Source organism: Hemitrygon akajei, chromosome 22, assembly GCF_048418815.1.
Source record: "Hemitrygon akajei chromosome 22, sHemAka1.3, whole genome shotgun sequence".
Taxonomy (NCBI): Eukaryota; Metazoa; Chordata; class Chondrichthyes; order Myliobatiformes; family Dasyatidae; genus Hemitrygon; species Hemitrygon akajei.
Window position 1 is genome coordinate 65,880,006 of NC_133145.1, and position 24,992 is coordinate 65,904,997.

Consider the following 24,992-nt stretch of genomic DNA (forward strand, 5'->3'; position numbering starts at 1 on the left):
TTCAAAAAACTAGGTAATGATAGAGATCTTGACTCTAGAAGATAATGAGGCTAGCAGGAAGGAGTTTAAGAAGGAAATTAGGAGAGCCAGAAGGGGCCACGAGAAGGCCTTGGTGGACAGGATTAAGGAAAACCCCAAGGCATTCTATAAGTACGTGAAGAGCAAGAGGATAAGACGTGAAAGAATAGGACCAAACACGTGTGACGGTAGAAAAGTGTGTATGGAACTGGAGGAGATAGCAGAGGTACTTAATGAGAACTTCGCTTCAGTATTCACTGTGGAAAAGGATCTTGGCGATTGTAGGGATGACTTATAGCAGACTGAAAAGCTTGAGCATGTAGATATTAAGAAAGAGGATGTGCTGGAGCTTTTGGAAAGCATCAAGTTGGATAAGTCACTTGGATTGGACGAGATGTACCCCAGGCTACTGTGGGAGGTGAGGGAGGAGATTGCTGTGCCTCTGGCAATGATCTTTCCATCATCAATGGGGACGGGAGAGGTTCTGGAGGATTGGAGGGTTGTGGATGTTGTTCCATTATTCAAGAAAGGGAGTAGAGATAGCCCAGGAAATTATAGACCAGTGAGTCTTACTTCAGTGGTTGGTAAGTTGGTGGAGAAGATCCTGATAGGCAGGATTTATGAACATTTGGAGAAGCATAATATAATTAGGAATAGTCCACATGGCTTTGTCAAGGGCAGGTCGTGCCTTACGAGCCTGATTGAATTTTTTTAGGATGTGACAAAACCCACTGATGAAGGCAAAGCAGTAAATTTAGTGTATATGGATTTCAGCAAGGCATTTGATAAGGTACCCCATGCCAGACTTATAGAGAAAGTAAGGAAGCATGGGATCCAAGGGGATATTGCTTTGTGGTTCTAGAACTGGCTTGCCCACAGAAAGTAAAGAGTGATTGTAGACAGGTCATATTCTGCATGGAGGTCGGTCACCAGTGGTGTGCCTCAGGGATATGTTCTGGGACCCCTGCTCTTCGTGATTTTTATAAATGACCTGGATGAAGAAGTGGAAGGATAGGTTAGTAAATTTGCTGATGACACAGAAGTTGGAGGTGTTGTGGATAGTGTGGAGGGCTGTCAAAGGTTACAGTGGGACATTGATAGGATGCAAAACTGGGCTGAGAAGTGGCAGATGGAGTTCAACATAGATAAGTGTGAGGTGGTTCATTTTGATAGGTCACATATGATGACAGTATTTTGTATTAATATAAGACTCGTGGCAGTGTGGAGGATCAGAGGGATCTTGGGGTCTGAGTCCATTGGACACTCAAAGCTGCCACGCAGCTTGACTGTCTGATTAAGAAGGCATACGGTGCATTGGCCTTCATTAACCATGGAATTGAGTTTAGGAGCTGAGAGGTAATGTTGCAGCTATATAGGATCACATTAGCTGAAACGGCTAGCATGGGAAGGCACATTTTTAAGGTGCTTGGAAGTAGGTACAGAGGAGATGTCTGGGATAAGTTTTTTTTAATGTAGAGAGTGGTGAGTGCATGGAATGGGCTGCCGGCGACGGTGGTGGAGGTGGATATGATAGGGTCTTTTAAGAGACTCCTGGACAGGTACATAGAGCTCAGTAAAAGAGGGCTATGGGTAACCCTAGGTAATTTCTAAAGTAAGGACATGTTCAGCACAGCTTTGTGGGCCGAAGGACCTGTATTGTGCTGTAGGTTTTCTATGTTTATGTGACATTCTGATTAATCAAGAAACTATCAAACTCTGCTTTAAATTTACTCAAAGACTTGTCCTCCGAGCCATCTGAGGCAATGAATTCTACAAATTCACTACCCTCTGTCTCAGTATAACCTCCAACATGGGAAAATGTTAGAATTTACTAGAGACAATGTAGAAAGCATTTAGAAAAATCAAGGACATTATGCAAAGTCAATGCAGCTTTTCAAAGCAAAATCGTGCTTGACCAATTTCTTAGAGCTCTTTGGAGAAATAACATGTCATGGATAAAGGAGATCTGCTGGATATTCTGTAGCTAGATTTCAGAAGGGAATTTGATGAGTTACCAATGGCTACTGTAGAAAATACCAGTGTAGGAGAGAACATATCGACACATTTGGAATACCAGCAGGCTAACATGAAATGGAAAGTGGGAAAGATGCAAGTGAGCAGTAAATATCAACAGGAGCAGTCAGTGGTAGTAAAACACCAGCAGAGGCTGCTGGAAGGGGAACAGTAAACACCAGCAGGCGCAGCTGGAGGGGACTGGTGAACACCAGCAGGTGCAGCTGGAGGGGACCGGTGAACACCAGCAGAGACTGCTAGAGAGGAACAGTGAACACCAGCGGAGGCTGCTGGAGGGGAACAGTAAACACTAGCATGAGCATTTGGAGGGATATGATAAACATCAGGAGAAACTGGAGAGGAATGGTAACACCAGCAGAGGCTGCTGGAGGGGAATGGTGAACAATAGGAGCAACTGGAGGGGAACAGTAAACACCAGCAGGTACTGCTGGAGGGGAATAGTGAACACCAGCAAGGGTTGCTGGAGGGGAATGGTGAACACCAGCAGGGATTGCTGGAGAGGAGCAGTGAAAACCAGTAGGAGATGATAGAGGGGAATAGTGAACAACAGAAGCAAATGGAAGGGAACCATAAGACCATCAGACAGGAGCAGAATTAGGCTATTTGGCCCATCAAGTCTGCTCCACCATTCAATCATGACTGATGATTATCCCCCCCACCCCAGCCCTGCTCCCCGGCCCCTTAAATACACCCAAAGTCCTGGCCTCCATAGCTGCCTGTAGTAAAAAAAAAACTTCCACTAATTCACCATCCTCTGCCTGCAAATTTACCTTTAAAGTGTTCTGCACAAGGACTTCCAAGTCCCTTTGTATCTCAGATTTTTGGATTTCTTCCCTGTTTAGAAAATAGTCTGCTCATTTATTTCTGCTACCGAAGTGCATGACCATGCATTTTCCAACATTGTACTTAATTGGCCACTTTCTTGCCTATTCTCCTAATCTGTCCAAGTCCTTCTGCATCCTACCTGTTTCCTGAACACTACCTGCCCCTCCACCAATCTTTGTATCATCTGCAAACTTAGTAACAAAGCCATCTATTCCATCATCTAAATCATTGATATACAGCACAAAAAGAACCAGTCCCAACACCAACCCTCGTGGAACACCACTAGTCACTGGCAGCCAACCAGAAAAGGATCCTTTTATTCCCACTTCCTACCAATCAGCCAATGCTCTAACCATGTTAGTAACTTTCCTGTAATACCGTGGGCTCTTAACTTGGTAAGCAGCCTCATGTGTGGCACTTTGTCAAACGCCTTCTGAAAGTCCAAATATACAACATCCACTGTGTCCCCTTTATCTATCCTACTTGTAACCTCCTCAAAGAATTCTAACAGGTTAGTCAGGCAAGATTTTCCCTTAAGGAAACCATGCAGACTCTGTCCTATCTTGTCCCATGTCACCACATAGTCCATAACTTCATCCTTAACAATTCACTCCAACATCTTCCCATCCACTGAGGTCAGGCTAACTGGTCTATAATTTCCTTTCTGCTGTCTCTCTCCTTTCTTAGAGTGGAGTGACATTTGCAATTTTCCAGTCCTTTGGTACCATTCCAGAATCCAATGATTTTTGAAAGATAATTATTAATGCCTCCACAATCTCTACTGCAACCTCTTTCAGAACCCTAGGGTGCAGTGACTTATGTACCCATAGATCTTTCAGCATACTGAGCATCTTCTCCTTTATAATAGTAACTGCATTCACTTCTCTTCCTTCACACCCTTCAACATCTGGCACACTGCTAGTGACTTACACAGTGAAGACTGATGCAAAATACTCACTTAGTTCATCTGCCATCTCCTCGTTCCCTGTTATTATTTCTCTGGCCTCATTTTCTAGTGATACTGTATCCACTCTTATCTTTCTTAAATATATTTTTACATACTTATATTTTTTACATACTTGAAAATGTTTTTAATATCCACTTTGATATTGTTTGCTAGCTTATCTTCATATTTTATCTTTACCCTCCTAATGATTCCTTCAGTTGCTCTCTGTAGGGTCCCAATCCTCAGTTTTCCCATGAAGTTTTGTGTTGTTGTATGCCCTTTCTTTTGCTTTTACATTAGCTTTGACTTCCCTCGTCAGCAATGGTTGAACTATCTTGTCATTTGAGTATGTCTTTATTTTTGGAATTCATCTATCCTGCACCTTCCTCATTTTTCCCAGAAATGCACACCATTGCTGCTCTGCTGTCATCCCTGCCAGCAGCTCCATCCAATTTACTTTGGCCAACTCCTCTCTCATACCACTGTAATTTTCCTCTCTCCACTGAAATACTGCTTCAACAGACTTCTCCCTATCAAATTTCAAGTTGAACTCAATCATATTGTGATCACTGCCTCCTAAGGGTTCTTTTAACTTAAGTCATCTCCAGTTCATTACATAACACCCAATCCAGTATAGTTGATCCCCTAGAAGGCTCAACGACAAACTGCTCTAGTAGGCATTCAACAAACCCTCTCTCGTGATCCATTTCCAAACTGATTTTCCCAATTGACCTACATGTTGAAATCTCCCATGACTACAATAACATTGCCCTTTTGACACTCCTTTTCTATTCCCTGTTGTAATCTGTGATCAACATCACAGCTACTGTTGGGAGGCCTGCATGTAACTGCCATCAGGGTCCTTTTACCCCTTGCAAGCTCTTAATTCAACCCACAAGGATTCAACATCTTCCAATCTTATGTCATATCTTTCAACTGATTTGACGCCATTCTTTACCAGCAGAGCTATAGCACCTCCTCTGCCTACCTTAATATCCCTCCGATACAACTTTGGCATTCAGCTCCCAACTACAACCATCCTTCAGCCATGATTCACTGATGGCCACAGCATAGCTGACAATTTGTAATAGTTCAACAAGATCATCCACCAGGACCAGACGAGATGTACCCCAGGCTACTGTGAGAAGTGAGGGACAAGATTGCTGAGCCTCTGGTGATAATCTTTTCATCATCAATGGGGATGGGAGACGTTCCAGAGGATTGGAGGGTTGCAGATGTTGTTCCCTTATGCAAGAAAGGGAGTAGAGATAGCCCAGGAAATTATAGACCAGTGAGTCTTACTTCAGTGGTTGGTAAGCTGATGGAGAAGATCCTGACAGGAAGGATTTATGAACATTTGAAGAGGCATATTAAGATTAGGAATAGTCATCTTGGCTTTGTGAAAGGCAGGTTGTGCCTTATGAGCCTGATAGAATTTTTTGAGGATGTGACGAAACACATTGATGAAAGAAGAGCAGTATATGTAATGTATATGGATTTCAGCAAGACATTTGATAAGGTACCCCATGCAAGGCTAATTGAGAAAGTAAAGAGGCACGGGATCCAAGGGGGACATTGCTTTGTGGATACAGAACTGGCTTGCCCACAGAAAGTAAAAAGTGATTGTAGACGGGTCATATTCTGCATGGAGGCTGGTGACCAGTGGAGTGCCTCAGGGATCTGTTCTGGGACCATTTCTCTTCATGATTTTTATAAATGACCTGGATGAGGAAGTGGAGGGATGGGTTAGTAACCTTGCTGATGACACAAAGGTTGAGGGTGTTGTGGAACATGTGGAGGGCTGTCAGAGGTTACAACAGGACATTGGTAGGATGCAAAACTGGGCTGAGAAGTGGAAGATGGAGTTCAACCCAGGTAAGTGTGAGGTGGTTCATTTTGGTAGGTCAAATATAATGGCAGAATATAGTATTAATGGTAAGACTCTTGGGAGTGTGGAGGATCAGAGGGATCTTGGGGTCCGAGTCCATAGGACACTCAAAGCTGCTGCGCAGGTTGACTGTGTGGTAAAGAAGGCATACAGTGCATTGGCCTTTATCAACTGTGGGATTGAGTTTAAGAGCTGGGAGGTAATGTTACAACTGATAAAACCCTGGTCAGACCCCACTTGGAGTACTGTGTTCAATTCTGATCACCTTACTGCAGGAAAGATGTGGAAACTAAAGAAAGGGTGGAGAGAAAATTCATAAGGATGTTGCCTGGATTGGGGTGCATGCCTTATGAGAATAGGTTGTGTGAACTTGGCCTTTTCTCCTTGGAGCAATGGAAAATGAGAGGTGACATGATAGAGGTGTACAAGATGATGAGAAGCATTGATCATGTGGATAGTCAGAGGCTTTTTCCCAGGGCTGAAATGGCTAACACAAGAAGACACAGTTTTAAGGTGCTTGTAAGTGGATACAGAGGAGATGTCAGGTGCAAGTTTTTTTACGCAGAGAGTGGTGAGTGCGTGGAATGGGTTGCCGGCAATAGTGTTGGAGGAAGATACAGTAAGGTCTTTTAAGAGACTCCTGGATAGGTACATGGAGCTTAGAAAAATAGAGGGCTATGGGTAACCCTAGGTAATTTCTAAAGTAAGTACATGCTCAGCACAGCATTGTGGGCTGAAGGACCTATATTGTGCTGTAGGTGAGATATAACACTTTGAGTCCTGTATTTGCTACCCTTTTTGATTCTGCATCTCCAATACACTGATACGCTCCCTGCTAGCTGCAATTATGTCCTATCATCTGCCTGCTCTTCCTGACAGTCTGACTGCACACTATCTTTGCTTTGTTACCATCCGTCCTATCCTGAGACCCTTTATTCCGGTTCCCATCCCCCTACCAAATTAGCTTAATCCTCCCCAACAGCTCTAACAAACCTGCCCGCGAGAATATTGGATGCCCTCAGGTTCAGGTGCCACCGTCACTTTTGAACAGGTCATACCTCCCCCAGAAGAGATCCCAATGATCCAAGAACCTGAAGCTCTGTCCCAGCTTCTCAGCCATGTATTAATTTACCAAATCAGCCTGTTTCTACCCTCACTGATGCATGGCAAAGGCAACAATGCAGAAATTACTACCCGGGAGGTTCTGCTTCTCAGCTTTCTGCCTAGCTCTCTAAATTCTCTTTTCAGGACCTTTTTGCTTTTCTTTCCTCTGTCATAGGTACCAATATGTACCAAGACATCTGGCTGCTCACCCTCCCTCTCCAGAATGTTGTGGACGTTATCCGAGATGTCCCTGACCCTGGTACTTGGGAAACAACATACCATTCAGGTGTCCCATTCATATCCACCGAATCTCCTTGTCTGTTCCTCTGACTATCGAGTCGCCTATCACTACAGCTCCCCTCTTCTCCCTCTTTCTTTTCTGCACCACAGACCCATGCTCAGTGCTAGTAACTTGGTGTCCATGGCATTCCCCTGGGAGGTCATCCCTCACAACAGTATCCAAAACAATATACTTATTATTCAGGGGAATGGCCATGGGGTGCTCTGCACTGACTGCCTGTTCGCATTTCCATTCCTCTTGACAGTCACCCAGCTACACCAGTGGGGTCTGTGCGAGGTTGATGGTGAACACCAGCGGGGGCTACAGGAGATAAAGGGTGAACACCAGCATAACCAACTAGATTGGTACAGTGAACACCAGCAGGTGCTTCTGGAGAGAAGTGGTATGGTGAACACCAGTAGGTGCTGGAGGGAAACAGTAAATACCAGCAGAGGCTGCTGGAGATAACTGGTGTACATCAGCAGGATCTGGTGGGATTTTCTGCTGGAAGTACCAAACATACTTACCAACTGTGTTTTTACACGCTGGGCAAATCCCACTGGTGCGATGCCATAGGTACAGATCGCTAGCACGGTCACCACGATGTGAACAGAGGTGATCCAATAGGTAAAGTATGGCCTGGAAAATAAACACCTGTTAAATGGATAAGGGGCTCCAGTGTCAGGGTTCGGGGGCTACAAACCAGAACAAGGACAGAGGAAAGAAAAGATAGTGAGGCTGAGAGTGGGTGGACCAGAGTGATTGTAGTGCAGGGAACACTTGTGTGGGGGGAGGTGAGGGGAACGTAGTGGAGGGTAAAGGAGGAGAGGGGAGGGATGGAGTGACCGAGAGAGCACTCTACTGTTCATGTGGAGGTGAAGGGTCAGTGAGAAATGATCATTTACATACATTGAGCTTTGACTGGGGCCAAACCGGACCGTAAATTTGGAGAGAAGTGGAGAGGACTTCAATCAGGTCCAGTGTCTAAGGACTGAGCACTGCTTATCAAGCTACGAGCCCATGTATTGCAGTAAAGATTCAAGCATGGATAAAGCTGGTTGGCAGAAGGCAAAGAGTGGTTGGCTGCCGGAGACTAGTGGTGTTCCACAAGGTTCTGTGTTGGGACCTTAAATGTCAATGATTTGGATGATGTAATTGATGGTTTTGCTGCGAAGTTTGGAGACAATATGAAGGTAGCTGGAAAGGGTAGGTAGTTTTGAGGGAGTAGAGAGGCTACAAGAGGACTTAGACAAATTAGGTGAATGGGCAAAGAAATGGCAGATGGAATACAGTGTTGGGAAATGTACGGTAATGCACTTTGGTAAAAGAAATAAAAGGGTAGAGTATTTTCTAAATGGAGAGAAAATACAAAAAAAAAGAAGTGCAAGGGGACTTGGGATCTCTTGTGCAGGATTCCCTGAAAGTTAGTTTGTAGGTTGACACTGTAATGAGGAAGGCAAATGCAATGTTAGCATTCATTTCAAGAGGACTAAAATATAAAAACAAGGATGTAATGTTGAGACTTTATAAAGAACTGGTGAGGCGTCACCCAGAGTGTTGTGAGCAGGTTTGGGCTCCTTATCATAGAAAGGATGTGTTGAAACTGGAGAGGATTCAAAGGAAGTTCATTAAAATGATTCCATGATTGAATGCCTTGTCATATGAAGAGCGTCTGATGGCTCTGGGCCTGTATTCACTAGAATTCAGAAGAATGAGGGGTGACCATTGAAACCTATTGAATGGTGAAAGGCCTTGATAGAGTGGATGTGGAGAGGATGTTTCCTATGGTGGGAGAATCTAAGACTAGAGGGCACAGCCTCAGAATAGAACAGCGCCCTTTTACAACAGAAATGAGGATGAATTTCTTTATCCAGAGAGGGGCGAATCTGTGGAATTCTTTGCTACAGGCAGCTGTGGAGGCCAAGAGTTACATATATTCAAGGCAGTGGTCAATGGAATCCTGTTTGGTCAGGTATGAAGGGATATAGGGAGAAGGCTGAGAGGAAAATTGGATCAGCCACGAGTACGGTACAACATACACACCCGTGCGTGTGAAGGTGACATGTCAGTGAATAGTGGGGTACAATGTACATACCTGTGAGTGTGCAGATGCTGAAGTTTGTCACAGGTGCTGATACTCAGTGAGCGGCGGTACCTCCGGTTGAGCCACCTTCCCACAATCCCCAGTCCGTACTGACGCTTCTTCCTGTCAAACATAGAGCGTCGAACCTGCGGTGTGATGTGTGACCCCCGACCATGGGTCTCAGCACTGGTTATGTTAGGCAACCCCTCAGCATATCTGAGAGCAAATCAACAACAGACCTTGGTGTGAAGACTTGCAGACAGGCGAATATAACATCACCGCACTGCATACCTTGACAACAGCCACACACCTTGACAACATCCACACATGCACACCTGGGCAATACCCGCACACCTCGACCCCAACAGCTGCATGCCCTGACAATACCCACACACCCCAACAACACCTGCACATGCACACCCCAACAACAGCCGCACACTGTGACCATACCTGCACACCCCGACAATACCCGCATAGCCCAACAGCATCCACACTCACACACCCCGCTCCAATCCCTGTGCACACCACTGTTCATAGGCCTGCAGTCTACTACCACTCTCCGACTTCTCCTACAAAGCCAATGTCTAATACAATTTACTACCTCATCTTGAATGCCGAGCCATTAAACCTTCTTGACCAACCTCTCATGCAGGACCTTGTCAAATGCCTTGCTAAAATCCATGTAGGCAACATCCACTGCTTTGCCTTTATCAACTTTCCTCGTATCTTCCTTGAAAAACACTAGAAGATTGGTTAGAAATGACCTTTCATGCATGAAACCATGCTGACTATCCTTAATCAGTCCATGTCTATCCAAATGCTCACATATCCAGTCCTTTAGAATACATTTCAATAAGTTTCCCACTACTGATATCAGGCTCACCAGCCTATAATTTCTTGGTTTATTTTTAGAACCTTTCTTGAACAGCAAAACAACATTGGCTATCCACCAATCCTCTGGCATCTCACCTGTCACAAGAGATGAACTTAAATATCTCTGCTATAACCCCAGAAATTTCTGCACTTGCCTCCTGCAGGGTCTGAGGGAATACCTTGTCAGACCCTGGGGATTTATTCACCCTAATTTGCCTTAAGACAGCAAACATCTCCTCCTCTGTAATCTGTAAAGAGTTCATGACATTGATGAAAGGTCTCAGCCCGAAACATTGGCTGTTTATTCTGTAGATGTTGTCTGGCCTGCTGAGTTCCTCCAGTATTTTGTGTGTATTGCTTGGATTTCCAGCATCTGCAGATTTTCTTGTGCTGGTGGTTCCCTAAGCCCGCTATCTTCACCTTTTATTCTGACAAACACATACAAGCTTTGTACTTGCAAAATTTCACTTTGGAGGCCTCCCACTTTCCAGGTACACCTTTGCCAGAAAACAGCCTGTCTCAATCCACACTTGCCAGATCCTTTATGAAACCATCAAAATTGGCCTTTATCCAACTTAGAATCTCAACCCATGGACTAGAACTATCTTTTTCCATATTTACTTTGAAACTAATGACATTGTGATCACTAAATGCAAAGTGTTCCTCTACAAAAAACGTCTGTCACCTGCCCTGTCTCATTCCCTGACAGCAGATCAAGAATCGCACACTCTCTCATTGAGACTTCTACGCACTGATTAAGAAAACTTTCCTGAACATATTTGACAAACTCTGTCCCATCTGGTTTTTTTTAACAATACGGGAGTCCCAGTCAATATGTGGAAAGTTAAAATCACCTACTATAACAACATTATGTTTCTTTGCAACAGTCTGTGATCTCTGCAAATTTTTTCCTCTAAATATCCTGGACTGTTGAGTGATCTATAATATAGCCCCGTTAACATTGTCATAGTCTTTTTTATATAAAAAATTTATTTTATGATGTATGACCTTTCTTTAAATTTTTGATTACAGAGTGGTATACCTTTATGTGTTATGCTATAACATTTTGATCAATTTTATTACAATATATGAATGTACACAAGTTATGTTGAGATGTATTTATGTGTTGCACTCTGTAAATCTTGTTTTTTTCTTCTGAATAAAAATATTGTAAAAAGAAAGAACATTGTCATATCTTCCTTATTACTTACTCAGTTCCACCCGTAACGACTCACTAAAAAGAGACCTGACGTAGATTGGGAGACTGCTTCGCTGAGCACCTATGTTCCAACCACCAGAAAAAGCGGGATCTCTAAGTGGCCACTCATTTTAATTTCACTTCCCAATCCCATTCAGACATGATAAGTTAATTTCCTCCTCCACTGTCACGATGAGGCTACACTCAGGTTGGAGAGCCAACACATTGTATTCCGTCTGGATAGCTTCCAATCTGATGGCATGAACATCAATTTCTCAAACTTCCAGAATACCCCCCTTCAAAATTCCCCATTCCCATTTCCCTCTCACCTTATCTCCTTACCTGCTCAACACCTCCCTCTGGTGCTCCTTCCCCTTTTCTTTCTTCCACGGCCTTCTGTCCTCTCCTATCCGATCCCACCCCCCCATCCCTATTCCAGACGCAGAGTGAAACTTCCTCTATCCCATCCCTTCACATACTCCTGGGATAAGACACAGAGGAGTTTCCATAGAACCATAGAACATTACAGCACAGAAACAGGCCTTTTGGCCCTTCCTGGCTGTGCCAAACCATTTTTCTGCCTAGTCCCACTGACCTGCACCTGGGCCATATCCCTCCAAACCCCTCTCATCCATATACCTGTCCAAGTTTTTCTTAAATGTCAAAAGTGAGCCCGCATTCACCACTTCATCTGGCAGCTCATTCCACACTCCCACCACTCTCTGCGTGAAGAAGCCCCCCCCCCCCAATGTTCCCTTTAAACATTTTCCCCTTCACCGTTAACCCATGACCTCTGGTTTTTTTCTCCCCTGGCCTCAGTGGAAAAAGCCTGCTTGCATTCACTCTATCTATACCCAACATAATTTTATACACCTCTATCAAATCACCCCTCATTCTCCTACGCTCCAGGGAATAAAGTCCTAACCTATTCAACCTTTCTCTGTAACTCAGTTTCTCAAATCCCGGCAACATCCTTGTAAACCTTCTCTGTACTCTTTCAACCTTATTAATATCCTTCCTGTAATTCGGTGACCAAAACTGCACACAATACTCAAAATTCGGTCTACCAATGTCTTATACAACCTCACCATTACATTCCAACTCTTATACTCAATACTTTGATTTATAAAGGCTAATGTACCAAAAGCTTTCTTTACAACCCTATCTACTTGTGAAGCCACTTTTAGGGAATTATGTATCTGTACTCCCAGATCCCTCTGTTCTACTGCACTCCTCAGTGTCCTACCATTTACCTTGTATGTTCTACCTTGGTTTGACCTTCCGAAGTGCAATACCTCACACTTGTCCACATTAAACTCCATCTGCCATTTTTCAGCCCATTCCTCCAACTGGTCCAAATCCCTCTGCAAGCTTTGAAAACCTTCCTCACTGTCCACTACACCTCCAATCTTTGTATCATCAGCAAATTTGCTGATCCAGTTTGCCACATTATCATCCAGATCATTGATATAGATGACAAATAACAATGGACCCAGCACTGATCCCTGTGGCACACCACTACTCACAGGCCTCCACTCAGAGTAGCAATCCTCCACTACCACTCTCTGGCTTCTTCCATTGAGCCAATGTCTAATCCCATTTACTACCTCTCCATATATACCTAGCGACTGAATCTTCCTAACTAACCTCCCATGCGGGACCTTGTCAAAGGCCTTACTGAAGTCCATGTAGACAACATCAACTGCCTTTCCTTCATCCACTTTCCTGGTAACTTCCTCGAAAAGCTCTAATAGATTGGTTAAACATGACCTACCATGCACAAAGCCATGCTGACTTTTTCTAATGTCCCTGGCTATCCAAATTCTTGTAGATCCTATCTCTTAGTATTCCTTCCAATAATTTACCTACTACCAATGTCAAACTTACCAGCCTATAATTTCCCAGCTTACTTTTTGAGCCTTTTTTAAACAATGGAACTACATGAGCTATCCTCCAATCCTCCGGCACTTGACCCGTGGATATTGACATTTTAAATATATCTGCCAGGGCCGCTGCAATTTCAACACTAGTCTCCTTCAAGGTCCGAGACAATACCCTGTCGGGTCCTGGGGATTTATCTACTCTGATTTGCCCCAAGACATCAAGCACATCCTCCTCTTTAATCCGGATAAGTTCCATGACCTCCCTACTTGTTTGCCTTGTTTCCACAGACTCCATTCCAGCTTCCTTAGTAAATACAGATGCAAAAAACCCATTTAAGATCTCCCCCATTTCTTTTGGTTCCATACTTAGCCGATCACTCTGATCTTCAAGAGGACCAATTTTATCCCTTACTATCCTTTTGCTCTTAACATACCTGTAGAAGCTCTTAGGATTATCCTTCACCCTGACTGTCAAAGCAACCTCATGTCTTCTTTTAGCCCTCCTGATCTCTTTCTTAAGTATTTTCTTACTCTTTTTATACTCCTCAAGCACTTTATTTCCTCCCTGTTGCCTATACATGTTATACACCTTCTTTATCAGAGTTCCAATATCCCTCAAGAACCAAGGTTCCTTATTCTTATTCATTTTGCTTTTAACCCTGACCGGAACATACAAACTCTGCACTCTCAAAATCTCTCCTTTGAAGGCCTCCCACTTACCAACAAAATCCTTGCCAGAGAACAACCTGTCCCAATCTATGCTTTTTAGATCCTTTCTCATTTCTTCAAATTTGGCCTTTTTCCAGTTTAGAATTTCAACCCGAGGACCAGATCTATCTTTATCCATGATCAAGTTGAAACTAATGACATTATGATCACTGGAACCAAAGTGTTCCCCTACACACAATTCCGTCACCTGCCCTAACTCATTTCCTAATAGGAGATCTAATATTGCATCCTCCCTAGTTGGTACATCTATATATTGATTTAGAAACCTTTCCTGAACACATTTCACAAACTCTAACCCATCTAGACCTTTAACAGTATGGGAGTCCCAATCAATGTGTGGAAAATTAAAATCCCCTACAATCAGAACTTTCTGTCTCCTGCAGTTGTCTGTTATCTCTCTGCAGATTTGCTCCTCCAATTCTCGCTTACTATTGGGTGGTCTATAATACAACCCCATTAATGTGGTCAGACCTTTCCTGTTTCTCAGCTCCACCCATATGGCCTCAGTAGACAAGCCCTCTAATCTGTCCTGCCGCAGCACTGCTGTAATATTTTCCCTGACTAGCAAAGCCACACCCCCCCCCCCCCCCACCCTTCATCCCTCTGCCTCTATCACGTCTGAAACATCAGAACCCTGGAACATTAAGCTGCCAGTCCTGCCCCTCCTGTAGCCAAGTTTCAGTAATAGCTATGATGTCATAATTCCAGATGTCAATCCAGGCCCTCAGCTCATCTGCCTTTCCCACAATACTCCTCGCATTGAAATATACACACCTCAGAAGATTATTACCACCAACAACAACCTTACTATTTGAGACTTTGCATGAACTACTAACATTATTTATTTTTACCCCCATTCCACTATCTACTCTAGCACTCTGGTTCCCATCCTCCTGCAATTTTAGTTTAAACCCTCCCCAATGACACTAGCAAACCTCCCCGCAAGTATATTGGTCCCCTTGTAGTTCAGGTGTAACCCGTCTCTCTTGTACAAGTCCCACCTGCCCCAGAAGAGGTCCCAATGATCTAGAAATCTGAAACCCTGCCCCCTACACCAGTTTCTCAGCCACGTGTTCATCTGCCAAAGCATCCTACTCTTACCCTCACTGGCATGTGGCAGAGGCAGCAATCCGGAGATTACTACCCTCGTGGTCCTGTTTTGCAACTTCCTACCAAGCTCTCTGTACTCACTCTTCAGGACCTCCTCACTCTTTCTACCTATGTCATTGGTACTGATGTGTACTACGACATCTGGCTGATCACCCTCCCACTTAAGAATGCTGTGCACGTGATCAGAGACACCCCTGACTCTGGCACCCGAGAGGCAACAAACCATCCGGGAGTCTCTGTCACAACCCCAGAATCTCCTGTCTGTACCCCTGACTATGGAGTCCCCTATCACTACTGCTCTCCTCTTCTTCCTCCCTCCTTTCTGCACTGCAGAACCAGACTCAGTGCCAGAGCTCCGGCTGCCACAGCTTGTCCCAGGTAAGCCATCTCCCCCAACAGTATCCAAATCGGTATACCTGTTTTGGAGGGGAATGGCCACAGAGGAACCCTGCACTACCTGCCCTTTCCTCTTCCCTCACCTGACGGTAACCCAATTACCTGTGCCCTGTTCCTTAGGTGTAACTACCTCCAGGAAGCTACTATCTATAAACTGTTCAGTCTCCCAAATGATCCAGAGGTCATCTAGCTCCTGCTCCAGTTCCCTAACACAGTCTGTTAGGAGCTGCAGCTGGATGCACTTCTTGCAGGTATCGTTGCCAGGGACACCAGAGGTCTCCCTGACTTCCCACATCCTGCAAGAGGAGCATTTCAACATCCTGCCTGGCATATTCTCTAGTCTGAACAAAAAAAAAAGAAGAAAAACAGAAACTCACCAGAACCTACCCTTGCCTCTGCCTGCTTCTCGCCGAAGCCTGATTGAGCCAAAGCCGTCCCACTCTGACGATGGCTGCTGTATATGGCGGACTTTCTTTTAAACCTTGGTGCGCTACATCACGCACCTGCGCAATCTAGCCTCTTTTCCCCGATCAGTTAAAGAAAAGTGAGCTTCCCTCCGTGATGCTTCGGTCTTCCACTCTCACCCTCTTGCATTGATTGAAAAGCAAGAGGCTGTATTCAGTTTCCTGAACACTGTCCCACCACACACACTCCTGAGGTCAGTCACAGTATGAAGCCCCTCCCAACAGCATCCCATTACACATTCTTAGGGTCAGGCACAGGAAAGCACCCTCCACACCATCCAATAACACACTCCTGGGGTCAGATGCAGAGTGAATCTCCCTTCACACCATCCCATCAGAGTTGTGCCTTCAGAAACAGAAGAAATCTCTCTCCACAACATCACATCACACACTCCCGAAATCAGACACAGAGTGATGCTCCCACTACAATGTCCCATCACACACTCACGGTGTTAGACACAGAGGAAAGCTCCTTCCATACTGTCCCATCACATGCTCTTTGGGTCAGACACAGAGGAAAGGTCTCTCGACACTGTCCTATCACACACATCATAGATCAAACACAGAGTGACGCTCCCACTGCAATATCCCATCACACATTCCCAGGGTCAGACACAGAGGAAAGCTCCCTCCACACTGTCTCACCACACACTCCCGGGGTTAGACACAGAGGAAAACTCCCTCCACATGGTCCCATCACACACTCCTGGGATCAGACAGAGACAAATGGACACACACTGGTTGTCTGCCCTTTCTCATTGGGAGACTCAAGACCACAGCAGAGACCCAGTGTTTCCTGTTACCCCAGGAAATGCGACTGTTGGCTCTGCACCTCAGGACTCTGCAGAGATTCCTGTACACCAGGCACCCTCACAGGTGGTACATGTTGGCAACGTACTTTGTCCAAAGTGGCTGCTGTCTTCACGAAGAGATGCGGCTAACACCGGCGAGCGTCAGCAGTGCTGCTTTGCAGAGTCTGCCCAGCTTCTATCAGGACTCTCTGAGAGTCTGGAACATGGTCCTCTGTTCTGGCAGACGGTGGAGTCCTGGGCCAGCCCTGCCCTACCTCAATGGATGTCGGTGCAGCTCAGGTGTGTGGAGCTACTGAACTGGCTCACTTCCACACCACCGGATCTGCTTATTGGACCCAAGCCCCGTAATCTTATCCAAGAGCTGAGCCAACACAATTTGAACTGCCTCTCCTCAACACCCATAATCTCATTCAGGGATGCAAGTGGGAGGTACCTGCATAGGCTGCTGCTCCACACCCTCCACTTCCTAGCCCTTGTCCAACGTCCCAACACGCCATGGCAGCGTGTCTTTCCTCCTGGAGGTAAGGGGGAGTCCCCAATGGAAATGCCTTTACGAGGGAGTTCTTCCCATGCACCTGGGGGATCTGGGGTGGAGGCTGCTGCATAGAGCGGTGCCCTGTAACAGGTTCCTTAGTTTGTATATAGATCTCCCATCTGCATCTCACTTCTGCGGTCTGGAGGAGACCATGTAACACATGTACATGGAGTGTGCGAGGCTGCAGCCCCTTTTTGCGTATCTGCGAGGGATGTTTCTTGCCTTCTGGTTACATTTTAGTCCCACCCTATTTATACAGTCATCCAGTAAGGCGGGGGGGGGGGGGGCTAGAGTGATGAAGATGTCCTTGTCAACTTGCTCCTGGCGCTAGCGAAAACAGCTATCCATGGGTCCTGGAAACAGGTGGTGAAGGGATTTCCCCAGGCAGACTACCTGGCAATGTTTAGGGGGTACGTCCGTGCCCGGCTAATCATTGAGAGTGAACATGCAAAGCCAATGGGGACCACAGAGGCGTCCTGGGACTGTTAATCCTGTGGGGGATTAGCGCCATCATTGACAGAGATGGAAACATTTTAATTTGTCATTTGTCTAGTAGAAGTGTAGTAATTGTTTTAGTCACTGGTTTGTATATATTGTAACACTGAATTTGTAATAAAGATATTTTATAAAAAAAAGGTCAGACAGAGTGATCCTCCCTCCACACCATCCTATCATACAATAATGGCTATCCATGGGTCCGTGGCTGATCCCAAGATTAAATGCAGTATGACACTTGCATAACACACTCTTAGGGTCAGACGCAGAGTGAAGCTCTCTCCATGCCATCCCATCACACAGTCTTGGCATCAGAACAGAGGAAAGCTCCCTCCACACCGTTCCATCACACACCCCTGGAATCAGACACAGTTGAGATCTCTCAACACCGTCCCATCACGCACTCCCATGGTCAGACACAGAGAAAAGCTCCCTCCACAACATCCTGTCACACACCATCAGAGTCAGAGAGTGAAGCTCCCTTCTCACTGTCCCATCACACACTCTCAGGGTCAGACGTGACGTTCCCACTACAATGTCCCATCACACACTTCTGGAGTCCGATACAGAGTGATGCTCCTACTGCAATGTCACATCACAGACTCCCAGAGTCAGACACAAAGTAAAGTTCCCTTTATACCATCCCATCAGACACAGGCAAACTCCCTCCACACTGTCCCATCACATACTCCTATGGTCAGACACAGAGTGAAGCTCCCTCTAGTCTACACCATCCCATCACACACTCCTGGGGTCTGACACAGAGTGACCCTCCCTCCACACTGTCCCATCACACAGTCTTGGAGTCAGAAACAGAGGAAAACTCCCTCCACACCATCCTGTCACACACTCCTGTGGTCAGACAAAGTGACCCTCCCTCCACACCATCCCATCACACAGTTTTGGGACAGAGAACAGATGTGATTCTGAAGACTGTGTCTATTCACTTTGGTGCAGAGCCATCAGACACACACTTCTCATCATGACGACCAATCAGTGCCTTACTTGGTTGATGGGAGTGTTGGTGACTGGAACTCCTTCTCACAGTACGCTGAAGGCAGTGGTGAATCAAACACGTCATCTGGGGTCAACAAAATTTCATCTGGATGCCCCACCTGTGATTAGAAACAGAGACATTGTCATCTCCTGGCTGTCCCATTTCCCTCAGCTCCAGCTCAGAGATGACAGAAATTCTTGCCTTTGTAAAGAAGGAATATTCCAGTGGATCCACGCCACCAACTGTTTCTTCTTCCAAGTAACTGGGGTAAGCAAAGCTTCTTCTGACTCTGCTTCTAGAACTCTCTAGCAAAGGTTGTCCCTGCGATAGAAATGAGCACAAGTGATTAAGACTGAGGTTTATGCTTCTGATACAACTCTTCAGGTGTCCTGAATGCAGATTGTAAGGGGGGATTTGGTGTAAGAGAATGAGAGCTTGAGCACCAGAGTGTCAGAGGGTAAAAGTGAGTGTAGTGGTCACTGTTAGGACAGACAAAGTTCTTGGGAAACTAAAAGATCTGAAGGTAGATAAATCACCTGGACCAGGGTTCTGAAAGAGGTGGCTGAAGAGATTGCGGAGGCATTAGTAATTATCTTCCAAGAATCACTAGATTCTGGAATGGTTCTGGAGCACTGGAAAATTGCAAATATCACTCCACTCTTCAAGAAGGAGTGGAAGGGAGGTTGAAGAAAGGAAACATATACTGTATGCCTATATCTTAGTGGTTGGGAAGATGTTGGAGTCTATAATTAATAGAACCATAGAACATTACAGCACAGAAACAGGCCCTTTTGGCCCTTCTTGGCTGTGCTGAACCATTTTTCTGCCTAGTTCCACTGACCTGCACCTGGACCATAACCCTCCATACACCTCTCATCCATGTACCTGTCCAAGTTTTTCTTAAATGTTAAAAGTGAGCCTGCATTTACCACTTCATCTGGCAGCTCATTCCACACTCCCACCACTCTCTGTGTGAAGAAGCCCCACTAATGTTCCCTTTAAACTTTTCCCCCTTCACCCTTAACCCATGTCCTCTGTTTTTTTTTCTCCCCTAGCCTCAGTGGAAAAAGCCTGCTTGCATTCACTCTATCTATACCGATCATAATTTTATATACCTCTGTCAAATCTCCTCTTATTCTTCCAGGGAATAAAGTCCTAACCTATTCAACCTTTCTCTGTAATTCAGTTTCTCAAGTCCCGGCAACATCCTTATAAACCTTCTCTGCATTCTTTCAACCTTATTAATATCCTTCCTGTAATTCGGTGACCAAAACTGCAAACAGTACTCCAAATTCGGCCTCACCAATACCTTATACAATCTCACCATAACATTCCAACTCTTATACTCAATACTTTGATTTATAAAGGCCAATGTAACAAAAGGTCTCTTTACTGCCCTATCTACCTGTGATGACACTTTTAGGGAATTTTGTATCTGCATTCCCAGATCCCTCTGTTCTATTGCACTCCTCAGTGCCCTACCATTTACCTTGTTTGTTCTACCTTGGTTTTTCCTTCCAAAGTGCAATACCTCACACTTGTCCACATTAAACTCCATCTGCCATTTTTCAACCTATTTTTCCAACTGGTCCAAATCCCTCTGCAAGCTTTGAAAACCTTCCTCACTGTCCACTACACCTCCAATCTTTGTATCATCAGCAAATTTGCTGATCCAAGTTACCACATTATCATCCAGATCATTGATATAGATGACAAATAACAATGGACCCAGCACTGATCCCTATGGCACACCACTAGTCTCAGGCCTCCACTCAGAGAAGCAATCCTCCACTACCACTCTCTGACTTCTCCTATTGAGCCAATGCCTAATCCAGTTTAATACCTCACCATGTATACCTAGTGACTGAATCTTCCTAACTAACCTCCCATGCAGGACCTTGTCAAAGGCCTTACTGAAGTCCATGTAGACAACTTCAACTGCCTTCCCTTCATCCACTTTTCTTGTAAACTCCTTGAAAAACTCCAATAGATTTGTTAAATATGACCTACCACGCACAAAGCCGTGTTGACTCTCCCTAATAAGTCCCTGTCTATCTAAGTACTTGACTTGTAGATCCTATCTCTTAGTACTCCTTCCAATAATTTACCTACTACCGACGTCAAATTTACCAGCCTATAATTTCCCAGATTACTTTTAGAGCCTTTTTTAAACAACGGAACAACATGAGCTATCCTCCAATCCTCCGGCACCTCACCCGTAGATACCAACATTTTAAATATATCTGCCAGGGCTCTGCAATTTCAACACTAGTCTCCTTCAAGGTCTGAGGGAAAACCCTGTCAGGTCCTGGGGATTTATCTACTCTGATTTGCCTCAAGATAGCAAGCACCTCCTCCTTTTCAATCTGTATAGCTTCCATGACCTCACTACTTGTTTGCCTTATTTCCATTGACTCCATGCCAGTTTCCTTAGTAAATACAGATGCAAAAAACCCATTTAAGATCTCCCCCATTTCTTTTGGTTCCATACTTAGCCGACCACTCTGATCTTCAAGAGGACCAATTTTATCCCTTACTATCCCTTTGCTCTGAATATACCTGTAGAAGCTCTTTGGATTATCCTTCACCTTAACTGCCAAAGCTACCTCATGTCTTCTTTTTTCTCTCCTGATTTCTTTCTTAAGTATTTTTTTGCACTTTTTATACTCCTCAAGTACCTTTATCTCCCTGTTGCCTATACATGTTATACATCTCTCTCTTCTTTATCAGAGTTCCAATATCCCTCGAGAACCAAGGTTCCTTATTCTTATTTCACTTTGCCTTTAATCCTGATAGGAACATACAAACTCTGCACTCTCAAAATTTCTCCTTTGAAGGCCTCCCACTTACCAACAAAATCCTTGCCAGAGAACAACCTATCCCAATCCATACTTTTTAGATCCTTTCTCATTTCTTCAAATTTGGCCTTTTTCTAGTTTAGAACCTCAACCTGAGGACCAGATCGATCTTTATCCATGATCAAGTTGAAACTAATGGTGTTATGATCACTGGAACCAAAGTGTTCCCCTACACACACTTCCGTCACCTGGCCTAACTCGTTTCCTAATAGGAGATCTAATATTGCATCCTCTCTAGTCGACCTCTATATAGTGATTTAGAAAACTTTCCTGAACACATTTTACAAACTCTAACCCGTCTAGACCTTTAACAGTATGGGAGTCCTAATCAATATGTGGAAAATTAAAATCCCCTACTATCACAACTTTATGTTTCCTGAAGTTGTCTGCTATCTGTCTGCAGATTTGCTCCTCCAATTCTCGCTGAATATTGTGTGGTCTATAATACAACCTCATTAATGTGGTCATACCTTTCCTGTTTCTCAGCTCCACCCATATGGCCTCTGTAGACAAGCCCTCTAATCTGTCCTGCCTGAACACTGCTGTAACATTTTTCCTGACTAGCAATGCCACTCCCACTCCCCCACCCTTCATCCCTCTGCCTCTATCACATCTGAAACATTGGAACCCTGGAACATTAAGCTGCCAGTCCTGCCTTCCTGTAGCCAAGTTTCACTAATGACTACAATGTCATAATTCCGCGTGTCAATCCACGCCCTCAGCTCATCAGCCTTCCCCACAATACTCCTCGCATTGAAATAGACACACCTCAGAAGATTATTACCACTACATACAAACCTTCTATTTGTGACTTTGCATGAACATTTAACATCATTTATTTTCACCCCAGCTGCACTATCTACTCTGGCACTCTGGTTCCCATCCCCCTGCAAATCTAGTTTAAACTCCCCCCCCCCATAGCACTAACAAACCTCCCTGCAAGGATATTGGTCCCCCTGTCGTTCAAGTGCAACCCGTCTCTCTTGTACAGGTCCCACCTGCCCCAGAAGAGGTCCCAATGATCTAGAAATCTGAAACCCTGCCCCCTACACCAGTTCCTCAGCCACGTGTTCATCCTTCAGAGCATCCAATTCTTACCCTCACTGGCACGTGGCACAGGTAGCAATCCTGAGATTACCACCCTCAAGGTCCTGCTTTTTAACTTCCTACCAAGCTCTCTATACTCACTCTTCAGGACCTCCTCACTCTTTCTTCTTGCGTCTTTGGTACCGATGTGTACCATGACATCTGGCTGCTCACCCTCCCATTTCAGAATGCTGTGCACGCGATCAGAGACATCCCTGACCCTGGCACCCGGGAAGCAACAACCCATCCGGGAGTCTCTGTCACGACCACAGAACCTCCTGTCTGTACCTCTGTCGAGTCCCCTATCAATACCGCTCTCTTCTTCTTCCCCCATCCCTTCTGCACTGCAGAACCAGACTCAATGCCAGAGATCCAGCTACTGCAGCTTGTCCCAGGTAAGTCATCCCCCCCAACAGTTTCCAAATTTGTATACTTTTTGTTGAGGGGAATGGCCACAGGGGAGCACTGCTCTGCCTGACCTTTCTCCTTCCCTTGCCTGACGGTAACCCAATTACCTGTGCGCTGCTCCTTTGGTGTAACTACCTCGCTGAAACTACTATCTATAAACTTCTCATTCTCCCGAATGATCCAGAGGTCATCCAGCTCCTGCTCCAGTTCCCTAACGTGGTTTGTTAGGAGCTGCAGCTGGATGCACTTCTTACAGGTGTCATTGTTCTTAAGTTCTTAAGTATTTTTTTGCACTTTTTATACTCCTCAAGTACCTTATTTGCTCCCTGTTGCCTATATATGTTACTTCCTATACTTCCCACATCCTGCAAGAGGAGCATTCCAACATCCTGCCTGGCATTCACTCTACTCTAAACAATCAAAACAAAACTTACCGGAGCCTACCCTCACCTCTGCCTGTTCACGCCGAAGCCTGTTGAGTCAAAGCCATCCCACTCTGACTTAGTTCACTCCGACGATGGCTACTGTATATGGCGGTCTTTTTTTAAACCTTTGGCATGCTACGTCACGCACCTGTGCAGTCTCGCCTCTTTTCCCCGATCAGTAAAAAAATTAAGGATGAGGTTTTGGGGTAATTGGAGGCAAATGATAACTTTGGCTGTAGTCAGTATGGTTTCCTCAAGGAAAAATCTTACCTGACAAATATATTAGAATTCTTTGAGGAAATAACAGGCAGGATAGACAAAGGAGATCAGTGGATGCTGTTTACTTGGATTTTCAGAAGGCCTTTGACAAGATGCTGCACATGAGACTGCTTAATAGAGCTGATGATATTGTTATCATCAGATCCTGAAAGGGTGTGCTGAACAGCTGGCTGGTGTGTTTACGGACATTTTTAATCTCTCCCTCTCCCAGTGTGTAGTGCCCTCCTGTTTCAAATCATCCATCATTGTCGCTGGACCTAAGAAAACCAAGGTAGCATGCATGAATGATTGGCGCCCTGTCACAGTCACCTCAATTTTAAGCAAGTGCTTTGAGAGTCTGGTTAAAAACTACATCTAAAGCATGCTACCACCCATACTGGATCCCCTACAATTCAGCTACCGATGGAACTGGTCTTCTGATGATACCATAGCCATAGCACTACACACCATCCTCACTCACCTGGAGAAGCGAAATGCATAAATTAGAATGCTGTTCTTGGACTACAGTTCAGCATTCAACACCATAATTCCCTCCAGACTTGACAAGAAGCTCAGAGACCTCGGCCTGCACCCCCTACTACAGCTGGATCCTAGACTTCCTATCAGATCACCAATAGGTGGCAAGGATGGGCTCCCTCACCTCTGCTCCTCTGACCCTCAAAACAGGTGCCCGCCAGGGTTGTGTCTTGAGTCCCCTCCTCTACTTCCTTTACACCCACAACTGTGCTGCCACACACAGCTCCAATCTGCTGATCAAATTTGCAGATGATACAGCTTTGATCGGCCTTATTTCCAGCGGTGACAAGAGAGCCTTCAGAGGAGAGGTTAACACCCTGACACAGTGGTGCTAGGATAACAACTTCTCCCTCAATTTCCAAAAAAACAAAACAGCTGATTGTGAATTACAGGAGGAAAGAGACGGACTTACTCCAATCAACATCAATGGGACTGCAGTTGAGAGGGTGAGCAGTTTCAAGTTCTTTGGTATACATATCACCGAAGATCTCACTTGGACTGTACACACCAGCTTTGTGGCAAAAAAAGAAAGCACAACAGTGTCTCTTCTCCCTCAGGTAACTGAAGAAGTTCAGCATGACCCCTAAATCCTCAAGACCTTCTGCAGGGGCACCGCTGAGAGCATCCTGACTGGCTGTATCACTGCCTGGTAGAAGAACTGCACCAACCTTGATTGCTGGACACTGCAGATAGTGGTACGAATAGCCCAGAGCATCTGTGGATGTGAACTTCCCTCCACTGAAGATATTA

The 24,992-nt window shown here is 45.1% G+C and overlaps 1 protein-coding gene across 5 annotated transcripts in view; it reads right to left on the reverse strand.

Moving 5' to 3' along the window:
• LOC140714904 (inactive rhomboid protein 2-like) overlaps positions 1-24,992 on the reverse strand; it is a 95,599-nt gene that overhangs the window by 49,358 nt on the left and 21,249 nt on the right. For all 5 annotated transcript variants that reach the window (XM_073026574.1, XM_073026576.1, XM_073026573.1 and 2 more), the window contains exons 5-8: positions 18,872-18,991; positions 18,679-18,788; positions 9,191-9,394; positions 7,623-7,734 (exon numbers count right to left, since the gene is read on the reverse strand). In XM_073026574.1, the coding sequence (XP_072882675.1) occupies positions 7,623-7,734; positions 9,191-9,394; positions 18,679-18,788; positions 18,872-18,991 (546 nt within the window). The remainder of the gene's footprint in view (positions 1-7,622; positions 7,735-9,190; positions 9,395-18,678; positions 18,789-18,871; positions 18,992-24,992) is intronic.